The following is a 16,635-nucleotide window of genomic DNA, read 5'->3' as shown; positions in this document are numbered from 1 at the left end:
TGAGAGATTGAGCAGGTGTGAAGGAGGTTAGGTTCTGCTTTCTTAACTTTTCTATTAGACACTGACAATGCCCAGGAACCCTCTGCTTTGCAGAATAAATTATGGAAAATGTACTGCTGATACTATTAATGAGGGCCAGCTGGCATCTCTTTTACATGAAAAAGAAAAGCAAACATATGCCCAAATTACAGATATTCTCACTGTATTCCCTGTAAACCTCCAGTAGATATTTCTGTATGGGCAGTATGTGGCTTTTCCCAGCACTTCCCAGCACCTGCATGCTAAAGAGGGGGTGATCATCCATTCACAGGTTAATCCGATGCCCTAGTGCTGGAAACATTTATTTCCCACTATGTTAAATTGTTTGCCAAACATGAGACCCAGACTTACAGATATTAATCTCTTTAACTCAACCTGTTCTCTGTACACCTTCAGAAGTTGTATGTTTTTATTATAGGATAGGTAGATGTTATCTAGGGTCTTTTGTGAGAAAACATGTGTTGCACTGACTCTGAAATCCCTGGGGCTTACGGAGCAGCAGCCTCATGTCTGCACTTTTCAAAAGTTAAAAGCATCTCTATTAGAACTAGGAAATGGTGCAGATTGCTTTGGGGTAAGGCCTAGGCCACAAGCCAGTGTTTCACCTATTATTTTTGCTCTGCTTTCTTAGCATAGGACAGACTGTGTACGAATCACATTCCAAGTATTGGACTTGTTTCTCTCTTGCAGAATTCTGGAAGAATAACTCTCCTAGGGATATGGGGCTAGTCAGTGGCAGGGCCAAAAAGAGATGCCAAATGTGCTGTCTGTAGAGCTCCTTCATGCCTCTAACAGTTGTTTTTAGTTGCCATACATGTTCACATATAAAATATTGTCATTTTCTAAGGTTCTTGATGTCCTTCCATGAAACACATTTCTCTCCAAGTGTGTGTACCAGTAGTTTTCCTGGTAAAAGGGTGGAGGGAGGATCATTGCTTTTAAATTTTAGGTTAAATTGATGAGTGATACCTCCTTACAAGGAGACTGCAATGCATGCACCACTTTATGCTAGCCCTCAGTTTGTGTGTGGTTTTCCATGGATTTAAGGGTTTCTGTTATTTTGTGAAGCACCATACTAGCTTATGTTACTTCAGCCAGAAATCAAAACGAAAGTGGAATGTATCTCCAAACTGTGAGGTTTTGACAAGTCTGCAGAACACACAAACAGCAACGTCCAGCAGCGTGAGCAGCATCAACCAACAGCAAAGCCTGGCCAGCAGCTGAGTGTCAGTGACTGGCTGGGTGAGCCCACTTTTACCTCCAGAGCAGTGACTGAGTGTCCTGCCTTTTGTGTACCCAGCAGGCACAGGAAACTGAGGGTTGGTCAGAAAGGAGAGGGTTGCTGCAGTGTGATCTGAGGACAGGCATGGAAACTGCTGTGCTGGAGAGCTGATACACCTTATAAATTAAGTGTTGATGTACAAGTTTAGTGATATTCTTGGTTGAAAGGATATGAAATATGGGGAGAAAGAGGTGCTGGAGTTTTATGTAAGATCTAAAATGGATGTATTTGGTAAATACTAGTCAAGGTACATCTATTAAATGGATTTTCTATAACTGCACACATAAACTTTTAAAGACAGGAAGGACAAATATTTGACATTTGGATAAATAAGATGATTAAAAAGCAGATGGTTATAAATCAAGATTAAATTCAGCAATAAATAAAATCTTATTTTGGGAACTGGAATCTACTTGATAAGAAGATTATGAATTTCAAGCATGCTTAACTTCTCATTAAGTTAAGTTTTCTTAAAAATATTTAAAAATGTATATTTAATAACACCTCTAGAAATGTTGAGGTATACTCAAGTTCTGACAAGACTGCTGGATGTTCCTCCCTTTCTCAGAGGCCATGGTGCTGAGACACCCTGTAAAGATGAGGCATCAGTAGCAAAAGGCACTGGGGAAAAACCTGTCAGTGTCCATTACAGATATTCCCAACAGAGATAAATCATTGAACACAATTGAAGTATTTGTGATGCCTCTTAACTTTGCTAGTTTCTCCTAGATTTTCATGGCTTTCTTCACTTTGTCTTTCAAAGTAGGTGTTTTAATGTCTCTTTATGATACAAAAATAATTCCCTATGTCTTATTAGCCTGTTCTTTATTTTTTCTTGTTAACAAAATAAGCCCACACATTATAGTACTGTCTTTGTTGGAATTGACAAGCCATGCTCTTTCTTCCTGTCTAACAACAACAAATTCACTCCTTAAACCTGTGATTTTGTAGCTATACATACTTTGCTTGTGCAAAAATACAGACAAGCTCTTTTCACTGCTTTATTATATTTTTTCTTTTTATGTAACAGGTTGGTTGTTGGAGCCAGCTGTATCCTTTGGAAAAGCTGTGATGATTTATGGTTATAAACAGCATAGCTGTATTTCCTATGAAAGCTCAGTTTTTGAAATTCCTTTGCTCTTGCCCTGTAGTTGAGTTGGTAATAGAATAGTAATAGTTTTCTGTACAGTAGCATCATGGGAATTAAGGTCAGCTGAGGATAAATTCTCAGCATCTTAAAAACCATGTTATCTACAAGGAAAATATCCTATGGAATATATGCAACAAAAGCAAGATAAAGATGCTGTCTGTGTGAGGAGAAGATACTTTTAGGTATGTCCTGGTTTGAGCCAGGATGAAGCTGTTTTTCCTTTTACTGTTGTTTTTTTTTCTTTCAGTAAGCTTTTTTTTAACTAGTAGCAAAGTATCCCAGCTTGGGCTGGTAATGGTGGAATGTTTTTGTAACTGCTAGGGCTCCGAGGTCACACCTTGGGTGGGAATGGGAGGGGATCGAGAGCATTGCTGTCGAACCTGAGTCAAACAGTGACAAGGTAAAAAGCCCACTTGTGTACCTACCCTTTTGTATTGCATTGGTATGAAATTACTGCTTATATTTTCTTACCTGATGCTTCACCAGATGTTTCACTGGAGTGTGCTGGTTTTCTAACAGGCATTGGACTGGACACTACAGTCATGATGAGAAGTATCCCACTTCGTGGGTTTGATCAGGTAAACACAGAATATCTTACATCTTCTTATATATCAAATATATTAAAAAGTGTATTTGATTATTTTCGTCTCCTAAAGAAAAAATGCTATTGGCTTCTCCAAACATTTCCTAGTATGTGCTTTCTGAAGAGAAACTAAATAAATACAAGCTTTTGTGTTCCCATCATATATCTTGATACTGAACTCAGAAAAGTTAATCTTTATTTTTTTCCTCCTGCTTAACTGAAAACAAGATTGCAAAGGTTGGGAAGCAGAGGAAGGATTTATGCCACTGCTAAAAACATGAGGCAGTCTCTTTAAAATAATCCTGAATTTCTAGGAGTTACAGATAATGATTTTAAAAATAAATTATTTGACTTAACATGAAGTAGTTCAATGTGGAGTTCATTATGATGAATATAAATAAATCACTAAGCTGAAAGTTTGTAATGACATAGGAATCGAAAATCCTGCCCTTACCACTTTCAAAACAGTGGTGGTTATAACTAGGTTAAAAAAAAAAAAAAAAAAAAAAAAGGAGCAATTTCAGTAGAACTATCCAAGCCTAACCAGAAGAAAATTAACAGCAAAAAATTGCAGGCAGGGAAACTTAAAGAAGAAAAACTGTGTTTCAAAATTGGGGAAGATTTTGAGGAGTTTTGTTTAAGAAAGTGGTCATGATTGTTCTGACAAAACCGAAAACCCATTCTTATATAAAGAGAATAAAAGCAATTAGAAATAACAATGAGAAAAAGCAACACACACAAAACCTGGTTTATATAGGATTTGTGTACAAAGTACAACTGCCTAGAGAAGCAATAGAAGGCACTATAGCAAGTTTAGCTTAAAAGAAAAGTTACTGGATCCAGTGAAGATATTACCTGGATGTGAGTTTGTAGTCTCTGTTCTACAGGTTAGATGATCTCTTTGTTGGCCTGATAGTCCTTTTGGTCCCTTGATCTGTAGGGAGAGTATGTTAAAGGTGATTGTGAATCTTCTGTCCCTGGAAGATTTGATGCTAACATTACTTTGAAGGAAAAGTTTCTGTAGTGTTCTTAAAATAGTGTGAGTTCTGGGTTTTCACTCACATCTGGAGTGAACTTTTCCCTTGAAGTTTCCAACAGTTTTTTTCTACAACTTTGGAAAATGTCAGCCTTAATAGTGAAGATTGTTGTCTCAAGTTGATCACTTGAAAATAGTGTTTTCAGAATGGGAATAAATGCACATTAACTTAATTATTCCTGGTATCATGAATTAGGATATTTTTTTTAATGCTTAGTTGGAATAGTTCAAAACACAGGCCGAAGTTGATGAAAGAGTGACAGAGCTATGGGCTTATTTTTACAAACTTCTTTGCATACACAGGGTGGAGGAAAATTATTTTCATGAGTAACAGCACAGTTTTTGAGGAGGAAATACTGCTGTTAGAAGCAGCAGTGACAAGTACCACTGCAGGTAGTGACAGCTCCTGGTTTCATGCCAGCCACTCCCACTTTGAAGTGGCTTCCTTTAAAACTAGTGGTATGTGTACCAGAGTTTTCAAAACATTGTATGAGAACGTGTCTTGGGTTTTGCACTCATCATTGGAGAAATCTACACCTGGAACAGCATGAGATCTGTGTGTGTGTGGCACCTCATAAAGCACAGCAGGGCTTTCTCTGAGAATTTGTCCATTGCACTCTTCCCGCCTACAAAGGCTCATTTCAGAGTTAAGAAGGTATTAATAGACACAAAAGAATTATGTTCAGCCTGTAACCACATTGAGTCTGATGGAAACTGTTCAGTGAGCTAGCATGTTTCTGAAGAGATACAACCTTGCTGTTGCCTTCATTTTATTTAATATCAATTTCTAGAAGAAAGTATTATAAGTTGAGAGCTTGCATGTAGTTATTCTGTGTGAGTGGTTGTCTTAAGTAATAAACATATTCCTTGACAAAGTACAACCAGAATTACTGCAGTCAAGAGCAATGACATCTTTGGATAAACCTGTCAGTGTGACTCTTTACTACTTGACTGTGGTATGGCAATATTTCAAACAGGCTTTTAGGACAAAACCATTATTTCCTTTTAGTAGTAGATCTTTCCAGGAAACCTTAATAAGTCGTAGTCATTGCAGAGGAATGACAGGTGTCATGGCAAAGGGAAATATTTTTCTTCCCTAGCTTTATGGAAGTATTGAATTCTCATCCAGCTGCCAGAAAATTGTAATTATGGCAATGTGAAATTGAATATGCTCTATATGTCATTTTTGTAGAAGCATTCAATGATATTAAAACAACTGTTTTGTTCATATGCTATTTTACTTTTTTGAAACTAATTTGAATATTCAGATGTAGATGCCTCTTGGAAGGGAGTTGCAGGTCATAGTGGCTGAATAAATTATGTGTTGACAATGTATCATAACTAAGAGACAAAGACTGTTGGAAATGCACAGTGTATTTACTAGAGTTTCATGAAGACACCTGAAGAAGTGTTTTACATTTAAAAGAGTCATGTATCTAAGAAGAATTTTTTTTTCCCCCTACTCAACAGCAAATGGCATCTTTAGTAACTGAGCACATGGAATCTTATGGCACAAAATTTTTAAAGAGATGTTTCCCAACCAAAGTTGAAAAATTGGAGAGTAACAGATTGCAAGTCACCTGGAAAAATACTGACCTGGGCACAGAAGAAACAGATTCCTTCAACACAGTGATGTGGGCAGTAGGTAAACTTGATTATCTCAACATATATTTACAATGTTTTCCATTCTGAAAAATAAATCCCCTCATAATGTTGTATGGGCCCTTCCTTTTTTTAAAGAAATAATTAAATATTTAGTTACCTAAACATTGATAGTTTTTAAATTCTTGTATGCCTGGCTTGTTCACTTACAGTTTAGAAAGACATGAAAGTTAGTGAATAGAAGAAGTCTGCTGGGAAATACTTTTGCATGAGCTGCAAAAAATGGGAGACTATTTAGTCTTCCTCACATTTATTAGAGGGTGAGAGCATGAATTCCAGCAGCCTCTGTGGTGCAAGTAGTGTTCTTTAAGTCCATATTCTTAACTTACTCATTAAGGTCTTCACTACAAGTTTCTATTTATCCTCTTCAAGAGTCTACCATTTCTTCTAAGAGGGTTCTGTTCTGTAAGCCATGCTGCTTAAATTTGTTTACTGCAGACATGATCCAATTCAGTGACAGAGAATTTCCCTAAAAGTCCAAGCTTATTGCAGGGAACCTTAGAACTTGAGATATTTGAAATCTAGGAACTTTCAGGTATCTCAGACTTCTTGTGACTGATGTATGATGCCTAAATCAGAGTAAATCAATTTAAAAGAATTTAGTGACAAATAGCTATGAGCATAATCACCAGAAGTGGGAATTAAATCTGGTTTTTGCCTCCTTTGAGTCAAATGCTACTTCTTATCAGGATTAACACACTAAATTATGTATGGCTCCAGCCCACAGGAACTTTGGCTATGTTGCTTCCCCAAGCTGCTCATTTGTTGCTATATGAGTTGTCCCTCAGTTGCTGTTTTGGTTCAGGTGGATGCAAGACCACCAGAATAGGAGACCTCTTGTCTTTTTTACTTCTAAAGCTTTCTGAATATCTGGAATGCTAGATAAGTAATGGATTGCTAAAAGTAGTAGTGATATTTGGCAAGCAGATGAATACTGGTGAACAAAGTAAATAGGCTTAAACTTACTGCCCAAGAAATTGTTTTGATGCAGAGGAATGATCAGTTTTCTACAGCTTTAGAAGCTCCTTTTAACCACTCCATTTTTCTGTTGTTCTTTTTATCTGACACTGCTGTTTTAGAGTAGTGGGTAAGTGCTGCTCTTGTTGATAACAAATAGAGTTAAATTCTTGTGGTCGTTCAATAGATCCATTACAGGAAAAAGGGATGAATACAGCATTTTGTGTTTTGCTCAGTAGACGAAATCTGTTGTCCTGTTGTTCTTTTCCCTTGGTTAAGACGGCTTTACATCTTCCTAATACCCCAAACAGAGAACATGGAGTGTGTTGTGACATATTCACTTACTATGATTACCATTATCTATTACCAACATCTAGAGCTATTACATTGTTATGCTACCAAAAAAAATATTGGTTTAATGTTTATTATAATGGCTAAGGTTGCATGACAGACTGTTGCAACTCAGTTGTAGTGTGACTCCACTCACTGTTTTGATACAGAGGAACTACATGTATTATAATTTTTGTCACAGATTTTGAGTTACAATCCATACTTAGAAACCACAAAACAAATAGTTTGGGTTATTTGTTTTGAGGTTTTTTAGTGTTCAAACTGGCACTCCACCCTTAAGGATTAAACACATTAACAGTTGAATCTGGTTAATTGATGTGCAGTCAGTATGATTCATTGTTTTGCTCTGTATCAACACACCCACACCAGGTGTCTCAGATAATAGGCTGGGAATTTTGGTAGTGTTGAGGATTTCCTGTCTGCAGATGTGCCAGTTACAATACTGATTGAAGAAAGTCAGCCTGTAGAGTTAGTTAAAAAGCAGCTGCTATTGTTAACTAAGTGTAGATTTTCTTCTTAATTTTTGTAAGCACATAATGACATTTTAGTAGGATTTTATGAATAATGTTAACAGTGTTTACTGACAGTGGGACATAGTTTCAGTTTGGTAAACCACAGTGTTACCTCTTAATGTAGACTCTTTGAAAAAAAAATTACATTGTATTTCTTTGAAGAGTTTTCTTTATCTCGGAATGTGTAGTTTTCTGGTTGTACAGTGAAGCCAATTAAAGCAGGCGTGATTATCTCTTTGTTTTTCTAGCAGCTTTTTTTTAACCAGTCAAAATATTTGAAGCCAAAAAAATAATAATAAAAAAATCTCATTTTGATACCTTTTCACGTAATTTAAAGGTTTCAATCCAAAGCTTTTGTAGGTGACTATTATGGGCCTGTGTTACCCTGCTGAGTGACTATACTATTATATTCCAGATCAGGGAAACAGCTCTTTCTTGACCTTTGTTTGATTATGTGTGTAGTCCTGTAATGTCCGTCTGTCTAGTGCTTTCTCTTCTGCTTTTGTGAGAATTCTGCTGAAAGTATAAACTTTTGAGGTTTGTTTTTGTTTGTTGTTTGTTGTTTTTTTTCTTTCAGTATGGAACCAATTAACTTTTAATATTATATACCATTCCCCTTCACTTAAGGACACACAAATTACAGTAGGTATCTGATACACCTGAGCTACAAAACAATAGTGTGTGCAAGTACAGATTGAACATAGGGTCTTCATCCAGATAAAATGGTAGAATCTGACACCTTTATAAACAAATGCAACTCCTGAGCTGCAGGGGACAGTTGCAAGAGATCAAGCTTTGTAGAGTGGGTTTATTTCAGCTGCTGGAGGCTTGAAACCTGTGGACTGAATGCTTTAGCAGCTAAGATGTAAAAGGAATTGACAAGTAGTATTTCCATTTGAATTTGCAATACATGGCAAAAGATCAATGCAGAAACTGGATATTCACCAAGTCCTTAGAAAAGATACCAAACTACTGTGTATCTAATGGGTTCTTACTGTGTAGAGGAGCAACACTGAAATTATTAAACTAAGCAGGTGTTATTAAAATATTCTAGAATTAGTTTGACAGAGAAAGTGAGGTAGTATGCTAGCAAATCAACAGAAGGAGCAATGACCAGCGGCGTATTTGAAGTTTAGCTTTACAGAAAGTTTTCTCCCTGATAAGACCAGTGGAACAACCATTCTCAAGTTCTTTTTCATTCAGAAGCTTAGAGGAAAGCTTTGGTGTTTTTGAAATAGTATAATTTTGCTGTAAAAAGGAATTATTGCTTTAGCTCAGTGTGAAGCTGAACAGGTATCAGGTGTTGCACATCATACACTATCAATCATGTTGTCACTTTTGTCAGAATGGATGTTTGGCAGATTTATGTTGTACTGCAGTAAAATAAGATCCTCACTAGTAAATAACAAGAAAGGGTTAAGCAAGTAAATTTTTTATAGTACTTTTCTTCAAGTGTTACAACAAAATCAGTTTGGATTAACTAACAAAATAGAAATTTTCTTTGAAAAGTCATATACGGTAAAATATTGTTGTGATCTCCTGTGAGCTCATCTCTGCCAGCCCCTGTAGAAAGGGGATGGGCTTTAGAGCCGTCTTTGCAAACAAAATCTTGCCGTGCAGTTTTCTAACCTTTGAACTATTCAATGAAAAATAATTTACCTTGATTGATCTCAGAAAACTCTTAGTGCTAATGTGATGTGGTTTGCTCAGGCTCTCGGGCTCTGTTCTGAACTTCCCATGTCTCTTTCTCATTAATTTTAATTAATTACTGAATTGGTAAGATGTATTTTCTTCAGTCATAATGAAAATGGTCACTCCCATTACATCAGCCAGTGCTTTTAGGTTTTTTCCCCACATCTACTTTCAGTGACATCTAGTCAGACTTTATCCATCAGGACTGTTGTTAATGTGCTAGTAACTTGTTTGCATTGAAAGAGGCCTGGATTGTACCTTTTACTTCTTTTGTTTAACCCACCCATAAACTGAGTATAACTCTTTTTTATGCTACTTATTTTACTAGCTTGTAGCTGCAAAAATTACTTCTTCATGTTAAGGAAAAGTTAGATGCTAGGCTGTGCCTTTGATCTGGGTGTGAGAGTTGCTTTTTGTTGGGTTTTGGGTAGGACCAAAGCAACATGTCTCCAGAAGCAAGTAGCTTCAGATGCTCAGTGGATTTTGATGCTCTGGTGTTGACTGGTTGCTGCACTGTGACTGCCACAATCTTTCTGCTGAGATGACTCCCCTGTGCAATAAGCATTACTGCTCAATGCTACACAAAAGAATTTAGCTTAGCAGACTTGGCAAAGAACCATTTACTGCCCTAGCACTGACTCAGGGTCAGATATTCTTTTTCAAATTGTGGCAGGCATGCTGGAAGTTTATCAGTAATGAAAGAAATGTTGAAAAACATCCATGCAAAATTGGTGCATGCAGCTACCAATTTAGTAAGGGTTCTAAACCTTTTTTTCGCCTTAGTTACTTACTGTGGTCAGCATTTTCTTGTCATTTGAACATTACTTGCAGTGAGTTGGACTTTATTAGTCATTATCAGCTGGCTGTGTTTTATTGAACACCTTGTGGGTTTTGAGAAGGGATTTGAAGGAGGAAAGGGTAGTGGTCTTGGAACTAATTTGGCGAGTATGTCAGGCACCCAGAACAAAATGACAGTATTAAGACTGGGAGCTCAGATGAGATTTTGATTAAGGTCAGACTGAGGTCAGATTGGGTGAAGTTATTAAGTAATGTGTCAAAATGCCAATGTATAGGGAAGAAGACTATTTGGCTTATGTTTTATGCTGGAAGAACCACCCTGTCGCCCTGCACTGTCCTCACAGTGGCCGTCTGCAGTATCATGCCTGATAATAGAGGCAGCTTGAGCTTGGTTGGCTCTACTTTGGATTTTTTAAGTGCTGGGGGGCAAAGAGACATTCCAGCTTATGTGATTAAGAAACTGTAAAAGACCCATTGTAAAACTCTGCTGTCAGCTGCACCTTTATCACTCTGGGAAATCTTACCGTATTATGCCATCACCCATTTACTGCTGCTACTTATTTGACTATGCCTACTCCTGTAGTTTCTTCTCAGTTTAGCTGCTTCAGTTGCCACAGTTGAAGGTTCTGCACCTGAAGGTCACAGCAGCCTGATATTGACTTCACCTTATTGCATGTGCAAGTGTGATTAGAAAAGCCTCTCAGCAGATGAAGGGACAGAAATGCCACATCATGCTATAGCCAGCCTGGCACGTGTCCGAGTTGGGTGCTTTAACCAGTCTCTTGTCACTCTCTGTAGCTAAGCAGGCTGGCAGCCCCCTTAGGAAGTGTTGTTAGATGTTACAAAAACAGATCAAAACCTTGTTTTCTTTTAAAGTCAAAAGCAAATGGAGGCATGTCCTGAGAGCAGGGATCTGTGTGGTTTTCAGAGCTGTGTGGTTATTGTGTGGGTCTATTAAATATAAGGTTATGATGGGGCATTACAAGCACAGGAGCCAGGTAGCCCTTGTTGGCTTAAATTGGCACCTTTTTTTCTAGATGACTGGTGTAATATCTTGCTGTTTTGAATAAAAGCTAAATCTAATCTTATGTGTTACACAATCATACACTCCTTGTTCTAGGGCAGTTTCAGGGCAGTGGACATCTTCAAACTTAAAGCACATGTGCTGGCTTTTGCCAAGAGGAGCCATCTCTGTGTTGTGTGTCTGGTAGGACTTGGTGTAGTTTTGAATTCCCTCTGGATCTTGGAAATAAGTGGTAACCTCATGCTTTCTTGAAGCTGTACATGTAAAAAAACTTAGGAGTTAGGGGTATGAAACAGATGTCCTTCTGATCCAATACTGCTGAGAAACTGATTCTATAATACAATTGAGTGAATGTTGGGAAATACGAGGATTTTCTAAATTTGGCATTAAAATTTACCAAGGCACATTGGCTAATCATGAACCTCAGCTAATGAATGAAGCAAGACTGGTAACTGTAGTTCTGGCTTATGGAGGTGAGTCAGCATGGGGCTAAAGGCCAATAAAGCTTCAGTTGAGTTTCTTAAAGGTTTGGGTTTTCTTTCAAAAATAATATTTAGGCAGTAAAGTCGAGAGAGAAATTTCACCATGAGTAGCAACACTTTTTTTTTTTTTTTGTAACTTCACTATTAATACCAAACTTTACACATGTTAAAATAGATTGGAATCAAAAGGTTAAGTGTTATCCTGCAGATTTGATAAACTCAGCTGTTGTTGTCACAGGTCTTTAAATGACTCTATTGACAGTTTTTCTTTTTTCCTCTTTCAGTGCCTGCCATTGCGTGCTAAGCTTTCTCTTGGCTCTGCCTGGCAGGAAAAAGGGGAAACTAGAAAACCCCATTAGTTGTCCATTTGCAGACTATCCAGGCTTTACTCTCAATACACAAAGAAATACAACGGTAGGAAGTTGTTTCACATCCGAGCCAAGATAAGGTCCTGGAGGTTTATTATTTTTGTTGCCTGATAGCATCAGGACTGGGGAGCAAGGGGCAGAGAAGGAACAGCAGATCAACATCCCATGGGGACAACAGAAGGGAAGACAGACAGATAGCCAAGTGCCGACAGCTTCAGTCAGTGCTCCCAGAGGAAGTGTTGGTTTCACCAGATGAAATTAATACACAGAAGTCTTTACAGAGGCATTCAGATGTGACATTGTTTGGGGGCCAGGCTATATGGCAGATGTATAAAGCAGTGAATCATATGTTTACATATAATTAGGTCTGTATTGACAAGCCAGGTTTTCCTTTTGTTTAATAATTTCCTACATTAACATCAAAGAGCTTGTTTCTGTAATGAAAACACACCTCCCTTTTTGTTTTGCTTGCTATAGCTCTGTATTAACATCAAACACACAATCCTGACTTGCACAAAGGAGATCTACACATTTAGATGGTGATATATCCATATTTATTTATAGCTTCTAAAAACAGATGCAATGTTATAACATTTCCTTCATTTGGATATAGTCAGGTAATCGTTTCTATGTATTTCCCTGCAAAGTTTGGGGTACCTGCTAATTTCACTATGCTTGTTAATCTTCAAATACATTTTAAAATTGGATAAGATACAAGATTCTAATTTCTGGGTCAATAATTGCTTTGTTAGATACTCTATAGAAAGCTCAGGATAGTGCTACCAGGACTTTGATGGTCTAAGTGGTAACTCTGCAGAAAACACTACAAAAATTTTTTTAAAGATGAGATAATTTTAAGTTGTTGGAAGAGGAAGCTCTAATAAAATCTAGGCTTGGGTAGAATTTGTCTAATTTGTTTTTAAATCAATTTAAAATACTCTTTCTAAACTCTGTAGAAATAGCTCTAATACAGAGTTTAATCTAAATAACTTGCCATCAAGGACTTGAGAGCAGAGTTGGTAAACTTTTTCATCAAAGCCGAAGGAACTAAAAAAGCTTTAAAGTAAGTGCATCAGCAAGAAAAGAGGACTGTTTAATGTTGAACAGCATTGGTTTTATCCACAAGTGTGCACAACAGGCTATTTTTTAGTATTCAGTGCCATTCAGTGAGTGTTTAATGGAAGTTTTCAGTGTGGAAGTTGTTCCATTATTACATGTATATTCATGCTACATTAGGAAGCTGTGCAAGTAATATTAAACTGGCTGTTTTTGCACTTTTGCAGTGGATGTCATGCACATTTTTAAAGAATAACTTTCTCTGAAATAGCCTGAAGAAATGCAATATAAGAGAGCTCCTTTCCCAAAGATGTTCATATCTATACTTTCCACCCTTACAGCTTTTTCAGCATGAGTTTTGTCACATTTCTACTTGGACTATCAAATAGCACAAGCAACTTGGAAATTTACAGTGGAGATTTAGATTAACACAGCTAAAAATTTCCAATAGTTTTTACTTTTGTTTGCTGTTGTATTTTTTTTTCACTGAAGGCCGAGCCTCTGACACTGAAACTCTTAATTTGGAGACAGCTGGAGTGAAAACTAATCCTGAAACTGGAAAGATCATTGTTGATGCCAGTGAAGCTACTTCTGTTCCTCACATTTATGCAATTGGAGACATAACAGAGGTACGGAGTCTACATAAACTATTTTACAATAACAGGAAGCCAACTTTGTTCCTGACTAATAACTAGTCCCCAGATGTCGTCATGCTCTAGCATGTATCTTAGTGTTTTGCTCTTTTTCATTTTCCAGAGCTGCAGTGTTTATGCCAGCCACCTGGGCCAGTAATTTCCTTCACATGGATCTTGTGAAGTGTCTCAGCATTAGAGATTATTACTGATGTTTATCAGGGAATGCATCATTGGTCATAGGCTAATAATAATGTCTTTATCACTTCAATTATCTTTCTAATAATGTTTTTATCACTTCAGACACATGACTTCATACTGCTTGTGAATGCTGAGTGAAAGCAGCTCTTACCTTCTGGACTTGAAAACACTTACTGGGAATGACTGTGACAAATTCTGAAATTACATTTTTAGTATTTTGGGGTTTAATTGAGATTTAATTGAGAAACAAGATAGCACTTCTGCTCCCTGACACAAAATGCTTCTGACATGACAAAATGTATCTTCCTCTAGAATAAGAAAAAGTTATTGCTGCAAATACTAAATATATTTGATTTCTATTCATGATTTGTGCCAAATAGACATGAGGTGTGGGGTTTTTTGTTTGTGATTGGTTGGTTTGTTTTGGGTTTTTTTTTAACGAGGGGACATTATAACTTAAGCAAAATTATTTCTTTATTATAGATGCAAAATCTGTGGCCTTAAATACTGTAGATAATATACAGTTAATTTATGACAAGAATGTCTTGTCTTGATCAAAATGTACTCAAATACTCAATCCTTCAATTTTCATTTTACAAAAGAACTCAGATTATCTGCTGTAGGTTGGGTATCTCCAAATATGTTGTCTTCATAAAAAGATGTTTATTTGGATTCTGAACTGTACAGTTACAGGAGGATGTTTTCATCAGCTGCCTGCCATTCCTGAAGAACTTGGGCAATATGTAGAGTATAAGGGCTGGGCATTGCAAGAAACAGAATTCTCTCAGCTGTTGCTGAACTTAAGGGAATTGAGCACATGCCTTCCTACTGAAACTGTTTTTGATATAGTGAAAACATCTGTTTAAAAAGTCTGGTAAATCTAAATACTATAGCAATATCCAAACACTATATATAGCATAATGTGAGAGACCTTTAAAAGATTTCACATTCTGCCAAGTTTAAAACCTTTTAAAGTTTTCTACAATTTATAAAACCTACAGGTGCTCTGAGTTTTTGAAGAGATTTAACAGGTTACATAATGTCTTGGGAATGACCCTGCAAATTTCTGACTAAACTCTAGAACTGCCAGAGACACTCAAATCTCATAACTCTGCTGGCCAGTCCTGACCTCTTCCATCTCTTCCCCCTCTATGTAGACATGTGTTTCTTCCTTTCTATCTCCATCTTCATGTGAATTACTTGCCATTCCCTTTTAAAGTGTGTTAAAACTCTTTCCTACTCAGCTACTTTTCTTTTTTTTCTTACTCTTCACAGCTTCTCTGTCCTGACCAGTCTCTTAGAGCTTTGGGATTATGTACAGTTCCTCTCATTTCTTCTCACTTCACGTGCAGTTTCCCTCCATATTTGTCACTTCTTGCTCTGGGATTTTTCCCAAGTCCTCTTTTGGCTCACAATGACCTCTACACCTGCTTGTCCTTGATATATGCCTTGGTTGGGCCCCTGCTTTCCAAACTTTTCTTTTTAATTTCATCCAAGAAGCAGTTGTTAGAGGCACTGCTGGCAGGGCCTTGATTCTGTTGCTCATTTTGCTGCCAATCTGCAGTGTTATTTTGGGCAAGTCATTTCCTTTTGGGTGCTTTTTGTCTTCTGCCCTTTGAGGAATTAGTTAAGTAAGAAATTAAAAGTTATAGGCAGGATGCTCTCCTCTTCCCTACTCTGGATCTAAAAAATCAGGTCTTCATTTATTTGTCCTTTTCATTTTGTTGTTAAAACTTGGATTTCCTTTTCCTGCTTTTGTCCTTATTAGTGCATATTTTTGAACTCTAGTTGTTCAATAGGCACTTGTAAATGTAAATGTTAAAAACAGCAACACAGCTTTATACTCTGAGCAGTGCACAACTGGGGAAAAACTGAAGAAACAAATCAGTGCTGTGCAGATATGTCCTCTTTTATCTGTATGTGGGCTCAATATAGGGAATTAAAGAAATCACAGTATGGTACTCATGCATTTATAAAGATAGGAGGAATTACCATTGTCTTGTCTGACTCCAGTATGACGTGAGCCATGTCATTCTAGTTGATAAGCAAAGAAGTTATTTTATTTGAATACTTAATTAATTTGTTCTTTTATTTAAAGCAGAATTAATTTGGATAATAAATTTCATTGGCATGGGAACCATCACTGAAAGTGAGTTCTGTGTTGGTGCGTATGTCAAAGAATACAGAAGAAACAAGTGCATCCTGCTAAGAACCACAAAGGTGTAGAGCTTGGTGTGTGAACTTTCTGGTAGAGACCTCCCAAAAGAGCACAGGAAGGGGAATAATATTTCCTGTGAATGAGCATCAATGATCCCCAGTTTTGCCTATAAGAATAACACTTTTTTTCCTCAAGTGTTCCTGCTCGGGATTTCTCTTGCTCTGCTCTCTCTGTCAGGCTTTTTGCTGCCATAAAGTGCAATTGCAAGTTGTTCTCAGACCCTTGTTCTTTAACATGCCACACTGAATAGACACTAAATTGCTAACAGATAGCAAGAACTACTTTTTTGTTTTGTTTTAATTCAGTGCCCTGGCTGGAAGGGGAGTGAGAGAAGGGAAAGGCAAGTTTTCTGATATGCTCAGAATGACTGTTTTCATTTGGGAGTCATACCCAGCTGGCACAAACGGGAAACTGTGCTCGTAAGTGTCTTGTTGCACCCTTTTATGGCAAATGGAATCCTAATGTTATCCAAGCTGTTCATTTGGAGAAAAGGGAAAAAAAATAAAAACACCCTTCCTGAGCTCAGTCAGTTTGTCTGCCCTCAAAAACAAAGTTTTTTAAGCTTTGGCAGAATATTATTTTCAACTGACAG

At 37.2% G+C, this 16,635-nt stretch overlaps 1 protein-coding gene across 3 annotated transcripts in view; it reads left to right on the top strand.

Moving 5' to 3' along the window:
• Positions 1–16,635, top strand: part of TXNRD2 (thioredoxin reductase 2) — a 37,128-nt gene that overhangs the window by 9,999 nt on the left and 10,494 nt on the right. For 2 of the 3 annotated variants that reach the window (XM_051634305.1, XM_051634303.1), the window contains exons 9-12: positions 2,352–2,371; positions 2,958–3,049; positions 5,561–5,735; positions 13,485–13,621. In XM_051634305.1, the coding sequence (XP_051490265.1) occupies positions 2,352–2,371; positions 2,958–3,049; positions 5,561–5,735; positions 13,485–13,621 (424 nt within the window). Of the gene's footprint in view, positions 1–2,351; positions 2,372–2,957; positions 3,050–5,560; positions 5,736–13,484; positions 13,622–16,635 lie in introns of those variants that run through there. The other variant, XM_051634304.1, reaches the window with a different exon arrangement.

This window comes from Apus apus, chromosome 16, assembly GCF_020740795.1.
Source record: "Apus apus isolate bApuApu2 chromosome 16, bApuApu2.pri.cur, whole genome shotgun sequence".
NCBI lineage: Eukaryota > Metazoa > Chordata > Aves > Apodiformes > Apodidae > Apus > Apus apus.
The sequence above is the reverse complement of the archived record's forward strand: the minus strand, read 5'-3'. Positions and strand labels throughout refer to the sequence as shown.